At 34.5% G+C, this 13,380-nt stretch overlaps 1 protein-coding gene across 2 annotated transcripts in view; it reads right to left on the bottom strand.

The window, feature by feature from the left end:
- Positions 1–13,380, bottom strand: part of PLXDC2 (plexin domain containing 2) — a 462,643-nt gene that overhangs the window by 129,439 nt on the left and 319,824 nt on the right. For both annotated transcript variants that reach the window (XM_078075200.1, XM_078075201.1), the window contains one exon: positions 3,726–3,844. In XM_078075200.1, coding sequence (XP_077931326.1) covers positions 3,726–3,844 — 119 coding nt within the window. The remainder of the gene's footprint in view (positions 1–3,725; positions 3,845–13,380) is intronic.

Raw genomic sequence — 13,380 nt, 5'->3', positions numbered from 1 at the left:
ACCCAGGCCTGGGTGGAGATTCCTGAAGGACTACTTTCTAAGAGCAAGTGCTAACCAGAAATATACCAGTCTTTATAAGGACTGATGCTCAACTTTGAATGAGCTTAGCCCTGACAGTATTAAAGTAATCTGTTCCATCCTACCTGCCAAACAGAAAAAGTAAACCCTCACTGGAGGAAGAAAACATCATCCACAACCTCAAAGTATTTTTTAGCACTTTGTAAACAATGCCCAACATTCGATCAAAAATTATCTGGCATGCAAGGAAACAGGACCAATAAATGAAAATCTAGAGGAAAAGGAAAAAAAAAACAAACACATGATAGAAACAGACCCACAGGGAAACTAGATATTAGTTATCAGCCATAAACTTTAAAGGAGCTGTTATTAATATATTAAGGAAATAGAGGGCAAGATGGTTAATTTTATAAGGTAATTAAATCTATGCACAAGACACAAATGGATACTGTGACACTGGAAAACGCATTAAAGTGAACAGTTGGTAATCTGACAGAAAACTAAGAAAATGACAATATGCTTTTTGGGCTTTCTCTTCATCCTAAATAAATGGTATCTTTGAAGTGTACTAAAATAAACAGCTGTGTAACAATGGGGAACTATAACTTAAAACAGAATTTTAAATCTTTGGTTCAATAATACAGAGATACAACCTCAGGAGAGATAACTTATTCATTTAAAGGAATCTGAGCCTCCACTACTCCTCTCACCAGTATGGCTAGAAGAATATTGGGATTTTGATGAGGGAACAGTGAATGCCCTGAATAAATCTGTATTCACTCTTATTTTAAACAGTAGAAGTACTCTCCTATCTCAATCCTATTATGAGCAAAATTGTTATAAGTACAAATGTATGTTCTAATTTTGACCATTATTGATCTAGTTTGCACTGTGAAAAATTATACTGTTGGAGAAATTTCTGTATGAGGAACATGGCAGAGTTGAAGGTCATCTGAGTGGTTAGTATGGGCAGTTGGCACAGAAAGAGTTACTAAAAGAAACATAATTATCTACTGGAATAAATCACTTGAGGGAAATAAAAATGAAATTTGTGTCAGTAAGTTTATTCAATGCATTACTAATTTTACTCTACAATTAAACCAAGTGCTCTATTGGTAGTTTCTGCATACATCAGATTTTTTTTTTCTCACTCACATAAAATAAAATAAAACAAAGCTGGCATTAGCCAGTTAGAAGCAACTAGGTATAGAAAGAATTGTACTTAGTTCCCTATCTATAATGTTGGTTCTGCAAATTTAACCTGGACAAGAGCACAAAATTATACTCTTTATTATGTCCTTATGATTTCGCTAGCTCTATAACTCAACTAAGAATACTTCTACCTGTATGAGATTGTAATTGTATCATATATTGGAGTTAGCTAAAAAGATTATTAAACACCAAACATTAGCCAATATTTATTAAAAAACAAATGAGAAATGTATTTGTGAATTGTTATACATAATCTCCTTGGGAAAGAAAAAAATAATGTTGAGGTACCTCGGCATCACCGAATTAGAGCCTTTAGTCCTGGATTTGTCCTTATCTAGCTCTGTGACCTCAAGTATGTCATTTAACCTTTCTGATGCAGTCTGCTTAGCCATAAAATAAAGATAATTGTGATATGATCTAATTCCATAATTAAGCCACCTTCATGTGCCAGTGCCTTTATGGATATTAAGAATATGAGATATCACTGAAGAACAGAAAACTATACTGTATGTGAAAGCAATTTGTCAAGGATAATACATTATACAAACAACTAACTATTTTATGCTATTGTGATCATAAATGTTTTTTCTAGAAGTGTCAGAAGCATCTAGCTTTCTCCTCAAATGCAAGGGAACCCTTACTGTAACAAATTTTACAAATAGAAATTTGCATCAGCAAAATAAAATACATGACAATTATTGGAAAAAAATTAAGGTAGAATATGAAATAAAAAGCTGCTTTCTAACCAGAACAGAGAAAGGACAGTAAGGCCAATAATAAAGTAATGACTTCCTTAGAACTCTGAGTTCAGAAGGACTAGTGTTCAATAGGATAATAGTCTGGAAATATAAAGAAAGTGTTAAAATTGCCTATCAGTCTAATATTCCCCATGACAAAACAGGAAAATCATAGTGGAAAATTTTTCTTTGATTACAATAAAGAAAAAAAAACACTTAAAAAATACCAAATCCACTACAAAGAAGGAATAAGAAAAATGAACTGCTACTCTGCAATGTGAGACATCCATTGAGAACAGTATACATAAAGATGATGATTTTTATAATATAGACTAGAAAGACCACAATAAAAAAACAACAATAACAAACTTCTGTTTTGAAAAGCCTACAGTTAGTGAGATTTAAGACCCTAGACTTACTGACCCTACATCTTTCCAGAAACCTTACCACTGCTGGTTAAAATAGTTGAAAATTAACATTCTATAATGATATTCTGCAGTGTCAGGATTACACTAGATTATTATGAAAACTAAAAATGAATGAGTCCCTTTGAGATATATTCTCCCAGCTTGCAACTAAGGTGATACAAGAATATGATGGGCTATGATATCAAAACATAGCTGTGGATAAAGAAGCACCAAGCAGACCAGATTCTATATTTTATTTTATTTATATTATTGCCCCAAGTAAGCGATTAATTCCACATGGAAGAATTCTTCAAAGGAGTGGAAATATTTAAAATAAAAAGCTGACCTAGTTAATTGAAATAAAACTATCCCTCACTTTATAGAAAAGATGTATCTCAGAAGACTTGACCAAAGTGAATAATTTTTAAATTGTCAACATCTTTTTAATAGCCAAGGATTCATTTGCTAACAAAAAATAACCCTTCAAATGAGATACCGAGTCTGTATTATTATAAATACCCATTAACCCATGGGTTAATAATGCCCATCATCAATTCACATTGTCAAAATTTCTGTCATGCCTAGTGACTGCCTAAAATATCACATCTACTGTTCCTGGAATTTTATTCTTATATTTGTTTTCTTCCCAAAAAGTTTAGGTTGTCTAATAGACTGTGATTATATTGTCAATAGAGTTTTTAAACTAAACATGCTATTATTCTAATTTAGACATTCTATAAATTTAGGGCTATAATTTAGTAAATTTCCATTCTTTACTTTGTGAATTTGGTAAGATGAAACAAACTATAAGTTTAAATTCCATTATTCTTTCTGTCATTTAGAACTCTAATTAATTTTGCCTATCAGGTTGAAATACACACTGGCCAAAGAGATTGTGGGTCCTGATATGCTCTTGGTATTGGGTCACTGAGCCACACCAGTTTTCGTGTATACTAATACTTTTGGAATTAGAATCAAAACATGTCACAGAAATTGACAAGGCAAAAAGAAACAAAAAATAAATATAATCAGATATAGGAGAGACGTCCTTCCAGGTTGGAAGTGTTTCTTCTTAGAGATATTTCATTGTAATACCATCAGGATATAATTGTTCAATAATTCTATGAAATTTATCAATCATAATGCCAATGACATCAGAATAAAAAACAAAATCCAGAGAATTAACAATCAGTGCTATCTAGTAGATTAAAAAAATTTTTGTATGAAGCAAAAGAAACCAAGACATTAGAAAGTGATACGAGGTTCATGACTGTAAAATGTCCCTTTCTTGACACTTGGAGAAAAAGAGGTCAAGATCAAGGGGAAAGGACATCATCAATACATTACTTACTTCTTTGTATCCAAAGATGATGCGTCCATCCATGAGGAGGGTTGCCTGGAATGTGAAGCTTCCCAGGTTGTAATTATCCTGGAGATGCACGTGGTCCCACTGGACAACAAGTGCTGTGCCTGTAAACCCCATTGAAACAGAAGAAATGCATTGATAAATATATATCAGTCAATTCTGGTGAGAGACTTCACCAAACCATAGATATAGTCTTAAAATCTAGTAGTTGTGCCTCTTGAACTTTATATGGTTAATTGGAATTCTGTTATTGAAATAGTATTTGGGATATTTTTAAACAATTGAGTATTCTCTAAATATTTAGTAAAATCGAATCTCATACTGAGGTTAATATTGAGCCCAGTATGAGGGAATTTTGCCTTAGGAAGTCCATTAATGTTAATGGGTACTGCCTGCTTAAATTTCTATGAGCCACTTTTAAAATGTAGCCCAAGTGGATTGAATGAACTTCAAATACATTTGACAAATGCTGAGAACACATTCAGAAAGCTAGAATCACTTATAAAAGACCTGAAAATGTCTCTTCGATACTTAGAATTATACTCTTCCATGCTGAAAAAAATTCCTTCAGCACTAATGGGAATTTTCTTCTCTGGTTCACAATGCCTGCATTTCTGTCTTTGTTGTATTGCTTCAAGGAGGCTGCAAGGCAGCTTAAAGGGCCCCAAGCAAAGATTTCTGAAGCCCCCTTGAAGTACACTGGGATGAATGAATCTTCAGTGCTATGTATCATATTCTGATGAGTCAATCTGCCAGAATTAACTATAAAACTATTAACATGAAATGTGAACTGAAATAGTTTAATTGCCACTGATGAGAAGTCATAGTTTTGTTTTAAATGACATTGTTTATTTTCTATTTTTTTTTTCTAAAAAATGAGCAGCTAAGACTTTTGCTTAGCTCTAAGTACTGGATTTTTTGGTTGGTTAAAATAAATGTTTACATTCTGTGAAAAATGTTCCACAGAAATGAAAAATGTTTTACAGAAAATGAAATTCACAGAACTAAAAGAGATAAACTTAACTCCCAGGTTGATTAAAATTGATTAAATTAGGAAAAACAAAAACAAAAAACCCTCAAGATTGTATGACAGAGAGCTTCTGTCTGGGTTAGTGAAGATGTGGCGTTGCTGGGAGAGTAGTGTGCCCAGGGAGGGCATGCAAGCTCCACACCTCTCCCCACATGTCTTGCCCTATGCACTTCTTCCATCTGACTGCTCATGAGTTAATCCCTGTACCTGATTGATGTAAAACAGAATACTGTCTTCACTGTGTTTTTGAGTTCAACATAATGCTGAGAGCTTTTGACCAAGATGGTGACATGGGAGGCTTCTGAATTTCCCTCCTTCCATGGACACACCCAATGTACACACAGAGCTACATACAGAGCAGTTTCCTCTGAGAGAAATCTAAAAAATAGCCAAGTAACTGCTAGAATTTGGGCAACTGAGAAAATACCCACATTGAAACTGCATGCATCTAGCTGCTGTGATCCTCTCTGAAACCCAAAAGAGCCAGCGGGCACTTCCCCCACCTTCTTCCTTTTGCTCACTCTGACAATAAAAACAGGTCACCAACATCCTTCTGGAAAGGAGCTTGCACATGTCTGGCACCCAGCTTTTGTTGCTGCCACCTGAGAGACAGGTCCCCAGATCACCTGGTTCTGATAGACAACTGGATTTGCATTTACAAGTCCCACAGGACTGTAGCAGACAAAGAAGCAACAGGTATGCCCATGAGTACTTGCCATGGCTATGCCCCTAGGGCTCAGCAGAGAGGCAGCAGGCAAAAATGCCCATCTTTCCCTGGAAGGGGTGTGACTATGTACTTTATAAGCTGTAGCATGAGGGTCTGGCTTCTAATTAGTCCATTTAGCTGCTGACTATTATCTTCCCCAGGACCCAAAAGACCCAATGACTACTTCCTCCACCATCTCTCTCTGGCTAACTTCAACAATAAAACCAAGTTGCCAGTATCTACCTTCAAAGAACTTGTCCGTACATCTAGTGTCCTCACTTTTATAGCTCCATCCAAGGTTTAGGCAGCCAAATCATCTTGCTATAGCAAGATGATAGCCAATGAGGCTTGTATTCACAAATCCTAGAGGATTATAGCAAATAAACAGTTTTTAAATGGGCAAAGGAGCACCCCCTTACGGCTAGTAGAGAGACCAGGCAAAAATGCCTATCTCCCAGTTTCCCCCCAGAAGGAGTTTGACTGCATACTTTCTTAGCTGCTGCCTGAAGGTCTGGCTCCAGATCAACCCCACATATAGGTGTTGACTATGATCATTCCCTTTGAAACACTGATGGGTCTTGGCATACTCTCAACTACTGGGAACCACTAAGAACAAAAACAGTATCAGGGATAATCATAGAGATTTAAGAGACAACCAGGAGCTCAGGCTAGGATTATTGATGCAATTTGTGTCCTACATAAGCCACTCTGAAAAGACTGGATAAGGTGGCTATTTTATCTAATGTGCAGAAACTAAGAGAGTCAAGAAAAATGAAAAAAAAAAACAAAAAAACAAAAAACAAAAACAGGGAAATATGTTCCAAACAAAAGAACAAGAGAAATCTCCAGAAACCAATCTTAATGAAACATCAGTAAGTTAATTTACCTAATGAAACATCAGTAAGTTAATTTACCTCATAAAAATGCTCATTGAAGTTACAAGAGTAATACATGAACAAAGTGAGAATTTCAACAGATATAGAAAGCATAAAAAGTACTAAATACAAATCAAAGAGATGAAGAATACAATACTGACCTGAAAATTTTAATAGAATGATTCAACAACAGACTAGATCAAGTAGAAGAAAGGAACAATGTACTCGAAGACAGTGCAGTGGAATTCACCCAGTCAAAAAACAAAAAGAAAAAAGAATGAAGATAGCTTATGGAACATATGGGACACCATCAAGTGGACTGATGTTCCTATTATAGGAATCTCAGAAAGAGAAGAGAGAAAGAAAGGGGAAGAAAGCTTGTTCAAAGAAATTATGGCTGAAAACTTCCTTACCCTGTAGAAATAAATAGACATCCAGATCCAGGAAGCCCCAAAATACCAAATAAGATGAATCAAAGGAGACTATCATTTAGACACACTATAATTAAATTATCAGAAGTTGAAAACAAAGAATCTTAAAAGCAGCAAGAGAAAAGCAACTTACTCCTTATAAAGGAACCTCCATAAAACAATGAGAAGATTTTTCAACAGAAACATTGCAGGCCAGAGTGAATAGAATGAGATATTCAAGGTGCTAATAGAAAGGAAAAAAACTGCCAACTAAGAGTACTCTACCAAAAAAAGTTGCCCTTCAGAATTGGCAGAGAAATGGAGTCTTCCATACAAGCAAAAACTGAAGGAGTTCATCACAACTAGACCAGCTTTATAAGAAATGTTAAAGGGAGTTCTTTAAGCTGAAATGAAAGGATACAAATAAGTAATAGGAATTATATGAAAATATAAAACTCACTGGGGTAAAGGTAAATATATAGTTAATTAAGAATATTCTAATATTGTAACAGTAATGGGTAAATCACTAATAACTCATGTATAAAGGTTAAAAGACAAAAGCATAAAAAATAACTATAGTAACTTGTTAATGGATACACAATAGAAAAAGTTGTAAACTGTGACATCAAAAACATAAAATGTGGTGGAGGGTATAAAATATAGAGCTATTGTATGAATTTGAGTTAGTCATTATTGGCTTAAAATAGATTGTATAAATATAAGATGTTTTATATAAACCTCATGGTAACCACAAAACAAAAGCCTATAGTAGAAACACAGAAGATGGAGTAGAAGGAATCTAAGCATAGAGCTACAGAAAATGATCAAATCACAGAGGAAAAGAGCAAGAGAGGAAGAAAGGAAAAAAGGAACTACAAAACAGCCAGAAGACTACTACCAAAATGACAACAGTAAATCCATACCTATCAATGGTTACTTTAATTGTAGATAGACTTAAATTCTCCAATCAAAAGTCATAGAGTGAAAAAAAAAAGAGTGGCTGAAGAGATAAAAAAGAACAAAAAGACTATTATATATGCTGTTTATAGGAGACACACTTTAGTTTTAAGGACACAGGTAGATTGAAAGTGTAATTATGGAAGACAATATTCCATGCAAATGGAAATCAAAAGAAAGCAGGGATAGATAGAATTATATTAGATATTATAGACTTTAAGCCAAAACCTGTAACAAAAGGCAAAGGAGATCATTATATAATGATAAATGGGTCAATTCATCAAGAGGATATAACAATTGTAAAAATTTATGCACCCACATAAGAGCAGCTAAATATATAAAGCAGATATTAACAGATCTGAAGGCAGAAATAAACAGCAAAGCAGTAATAGTAGGGAACTTCATATCCCACTTTCAACAATGGACAGATCATCCAGTCAGAAAATCAATAAGGAAACACTGGACTTAAACTACCTGTTAGACTAGATAGACCTAACAGAAATATGCAGAATATGTCATCAAACAGTAGCAGAATATACATTCTACTCAAGTGCACATGGAACATTCTCCAGGACAGATCATATGTTTGGCCACAGGACAAGTCTTAACAAATTTATGAAGACTGAAATTATATCATTCACGTTTTTTGACCAAAATGGTATGAGACTAGAAATTACAAGCAGAAGGAAAACTAGAAAATTCACAAATATGTGGAGGTTAAAAAACATCTTCCTGAATAACCAATGAGTCAAAGAAGAAATCAAAAGGAAATTCTAAAAATATCTTGAGACAAATAAAAATGGAAACACAACATATCAAAACTTATGGGATGCAGCAAAAGCTGCATAAATGCTTTCATTAAGAAAAAAGAAAGACCTCGAAAAACAACCTAACTTTACACCTTAAGACAGAACTAGAAAAAGAAGAATAAACCAAGCCCAAAGTTAGCAGAAGGAAATAACGAAGATCACAGCAGTAATAAATGAAATGGAGACTCAAAAGAAAATAGGAATGATCAATGAAATAAAGAACTGTTTTTTTAAGATAAAAAAATTGACAAAATTTTAGCTAGACTAAGAAAGAGAAAAGACTCAAATAAATAAAAACAGAAATGAAAGTGGAGGCTTGACTACTGAAAACACAGAAGTACTAAGGATTATAAGAAACTAGTGTGAACAATTATATGCCAACACACTGGACAACTTAGAAGAAATATATAAATTCCTAGAAACATACCACTAATCAAGACTGAATCATGAAGGAATAGAAAACCTGAACAGACCAATTACTAGTAAGGAGATTGAATCAGTAATTAGAAAAAAGGAGATTGAATCAGTAATTGGAAAAAAAGGAAAGTCCAGGATCATATGGCTTCACTGGGGAGTTCTAGCAAACATTTAAGAAAAGAATTAGTAGCAATCCTTATTAGAAGAAAAAACACTTCCAAGTTTATTTCACAGGACCAGCATGGTATCAGGGTATCAGGACATTACAAGAAAAGAAACTTACAGAACAATATCCCTGATGAAAACAGATCCAAAAATCTTCAACAAAATATTAGCAAACCAATTCAACAGTACATTAAAAGGTTCATACACCATGATCAAGCTGGATTTATTCCTGGGATGCAAGGATAATTCAATATACACATATCAAGCAATGTGATAAACACAGTAATAAAATGAAGGATAAAAATTATATAATTATCCAAATAGATGCAAAAAAATTTTTTGACAAAATTCAGTATCATTTCATGATAAAAATGCTTAACAAATTATTGATAGAATGTATCTTAACATAACAAAGTCCATAAATGACAAGCCTGTAGCTAACATCATTCTTAAGAGTGAAAAGTAGAAAGCTTTTCTTCTAAGATCAGGAAAAAGACAAGGATGCCCACTCTCACTATTTTTATCCAATGTTGTACTGGAAGCGCTAGCAAGAGAAATTAGTTAAGAAAAAAAATAAAAGAAATCCAAATTGGGAAAAATGAAGTAAAATTGTTTCTGTTTGAAGATGACATAATATTATAAAATAGAAAACCCTAAAGACTCCACCAAAAAACTGTTAGAAATAATAAACAAATTCAGTAAAGTTGCAAGACACAAAATCAATATACAGAAATCAGTTGATTTTCTACAGACTAACAAAGAACTATCAGTAAGAGAATTTAAGAAAAGAATGTTGTGTCTCAGAGTCCATAGTCTGAGGGTTCTAGAGGGGAGGGGGAAGAGGGGATGGGTTAGTCTGGTGATGGGTATTAAAGAGGGCACGTACTGAATGGAGCACTGGGTGTTTATATGCAAACAATGAATCATGGAACACTACATCAAAAACTAATGATGTAATGTATGGTGAGTAACATAACATAATAAAATAAAAAAAATTAAACAAAAAATGCAAATAAAGTAAATGCTGTTAAAAGAAAAAAAAGAAAAGAATGTTGCTTATAATGGCTTCAAAGACAATAAAATACCTAGGAATACATTTAAACAGGAAGATGAAAGATCTGTATGTTGAAAACTATAAGATATTGATGATAGAAATTAAGGAGACACAAATAATGTAAAAATATTCCATATTCATGGACTGGAAGAATTAATATTGTTAAAATGTCATACCACCCAAAGCAATCTACAGATTCAATGCAATCCTTACAAAAATTCTGATGACATTTTTTGCAGATATAAAACAGAATCCTAAAATTTGTATGGAGGCACAAAAGACTCCAAATAGCTAAGCAATTTTGAAAAAGAAAAGCAAAACTGGCAGCATCACACTTTCTGATTTCCAAGTTATTACAAAGCTTTAGTAATCAAAACAGTATGGTACTGGCATAACAACAGACACCTAGATTAACGGAACATAACAGAGAGCCTAGAAATAAACCTGTTCTTATGTGGTCAATTAATTTTCAATAAAGAAGCCAAGAATACACAATGGGGAAAGGACAGTCTCTTCAATAAATTGTGCTGGGAAAAGTGGAGAACCACATGCAAAAAAGTGAAACTGAACCCCTAAATCACTGTATACAAAAATCAACTCAAAATGGATTAAAGGCTTGACTATAAGACCTGCAACCACAAAAGTCCTAGAAGAAAACACAGAGGGTAAGCTCCTCGATATGTCTCAGTAATGATGTTTTTGGATTTGACACCAAAAGTAAAGGCAGCAAGAACAAAAACAACAAGGTGGACTATGTCAAACAAAAAATCTTCTGCACAGCAAAGGAAACCAAGAAAATGAAAAGGCAGCCTATGGAATGGGGAAAAAAATATTTGTAGACCACATATCCCGTAACATGTTAATATCCAAAATATGCAAGGAACTGATATAACTAAATAGCAAACAAAGAAAAAATGGGAAAAGGACCTAAATAACCACTTTTCTAAAGGTGATATACACATGGCTAACAGGTATATGAAAAGGTGTTCAACAATACCAGTCTTGAGGGAAATACAAATCAAAAGCACAATGAGATAACACCTCACACCTGTTATGATGTCTATTATCAAAAAGAGAAGAGATAACAAATGTTGGAGAGCATATGGAGAACAAGAAAACCATGTAGTCTGTTGGAAGCGTAAACTGTCACAGTCACTATGGAAAACAGTATGGAGGTTCCTCAAGAAACTAAAAACAGAACTACAGTATGATCTAGAATTCCCACTACAGGGTATATACCAAAGGAAACAAAATCATTTCTCAAAGAGATCTCTGTACTTTCTTGTTCATTGCAGCATTATCCATACTAGCCAAATATGGAAACAACTTAAGTGTTCATCTGCAGATGAATGGATAAAGAACACACACACTGGAATATTATTCAGCCTGCAAAAAGAGTGAAATTGTGCCTCTGTGACCACATAAATGAATTGGAGGGCATTACGCTAAGTGGTGGGGGGTGGGAGGGATGGGGTGGCTGGGTGATAGACATTGGGGAGGGTATGTGCTATGATGAGCGCTGTGAATTATGTAAGACTGATGAATCACAGACCTGTACCTCTGAAACAAATAATACATTATGTGTTAAAAAAAGAAGAAGAAGAAGATAGCAGGAGGGGAAGAATGAAGGGGGGGAAATCAGAAGGGGAGACAAACCTGGAGAGACTATGGACTCTGAGAAACAAACTGAGGATTCTAGATGGGAGGGGGGGTGGGGGGATGGGTTAGCCTGGTGATGGGTATTAAAGAGGGCACGTTCTGCATGGAACGCTGGGTGTTGTACGCAAACAATGAATCATGGAACACTACATCAAAAACTAGTGATGTAATGTATGGTGATTAACATAACATAATAATAATAAAAAAAAGAAAGAAATAAGCAAAACAGAGAAAAGGAAAAACTGCATACTATCACTTATATGTGGGACCTAAAAACAAAACACAACACAGTTGAACTCATAGAAACAGATTTTAGAGTATTGGTTGCCAGGAGCTAGGGGATGAAGAAAATAGGAAGAGGGTGGTAAAAGCACACAAACTTTCATTTGCACTACAAATAAGGTCTGAGGATGTAATATATAACCTGGTGACTATAGCTTCTAATACTATATTGTCTAATTGAAATTTTCTGAGAGTAAAACAAGTGTTCTTAACCAGAAAAAAAAGGTAAATATGTGAAATGATGAATGTGTTAATTAACTTCGTGTTGGGGATCCTGTTTCAATGTATACCTATATCAGATTATCACCTTGTACACTTTAATATAGGAATGTGTTTGTTTCTTTGCAGTAAAAATTTAGATGTCAAAAAAAATTTTTTTGAATCTTTTCTTGGTGCTTTTAATCATAGGGAACACCTAACACATACCCTTGCAACAAGTGAAAACCCAAGTCTCTCCTTTTTATGGGCATCTATGTATTTATTTATTTAATTTAAAGATTTATTTATTTATTTATTTATTTGACAGAGAGAGAGACAGCTAGAGAGGGAACACAAGCAGGGGGAGTGGGAGAGGGAGAAGCAGGCTTCCCGCCGAGCAGGGAGCCCGATGTGGGGCTCGATCCCAGGACCCTGGGACCATGACCTGAGCTGAAGGCAGACGCTTAACGACTGAGCCACCCAGGCACCCCTGGGCATCTATGTATTTATACTACCATTTTTTAAATATTAGAAAGGCAAGAGGATAATAATAGGCAGGAGACTTCCCATAAGCATAGAAGTACAGGGGTTTCTGATCAGGAAATGCCTCTGAACAGCATTCTCTTTTTCCTTCATGCATGTCTGCAACTCTCAAGCTCTAGCCTCTTCTTTATTCATTAATTTCTATGAGGCACTTTGATGGTACAGAGAAACATGGAATTGGAGGGCAGACGACCTAGCCTCTGTTCTGTCTCTACTGCTGTTGACATGGCCTTGGACACAACCTTCATGAACCTGTTTGTTCTCCTACAACATGGTGGAGGAGGGGAGAATAATTCTTACTTTCTAGGGATTTCTGCATGAAATACGAGAAAATATAATTACCTCAAATTCTTTGCAAAGCAAGGTCTACATAATTGAGTAATTGTTTTTCATGCAAATTCGGATGAAGATAGTCTTAACATATTATCATCAGCAGGCTTTTTAAAATAACAATAAGTTTGCAAGTTTTATGTTTAGTAGTACCATCATGGCTCTCCCAACATTTGTTAATTTAAATGGTTCTACATACATACTG

The sequence above is a fragment of the Halichoerus grypus genome, chromosome 6 (genome assembly GCF_964656455.1).
Source record: "Halichoerus grypus chromosome 6, mHalGry1.hap1.1, whole genome shotgun sequence".
Taxonomy (NCBI): domain Eukaryota; kingdom Metazoa; phylum Chordata; class Mammalia; order Carnivora; family Phocidae; genus Halichoerus; species Halichoerus grypus.
This window is presented reverse-complemented; position numbering and strand designations above follow the sequence as displayed.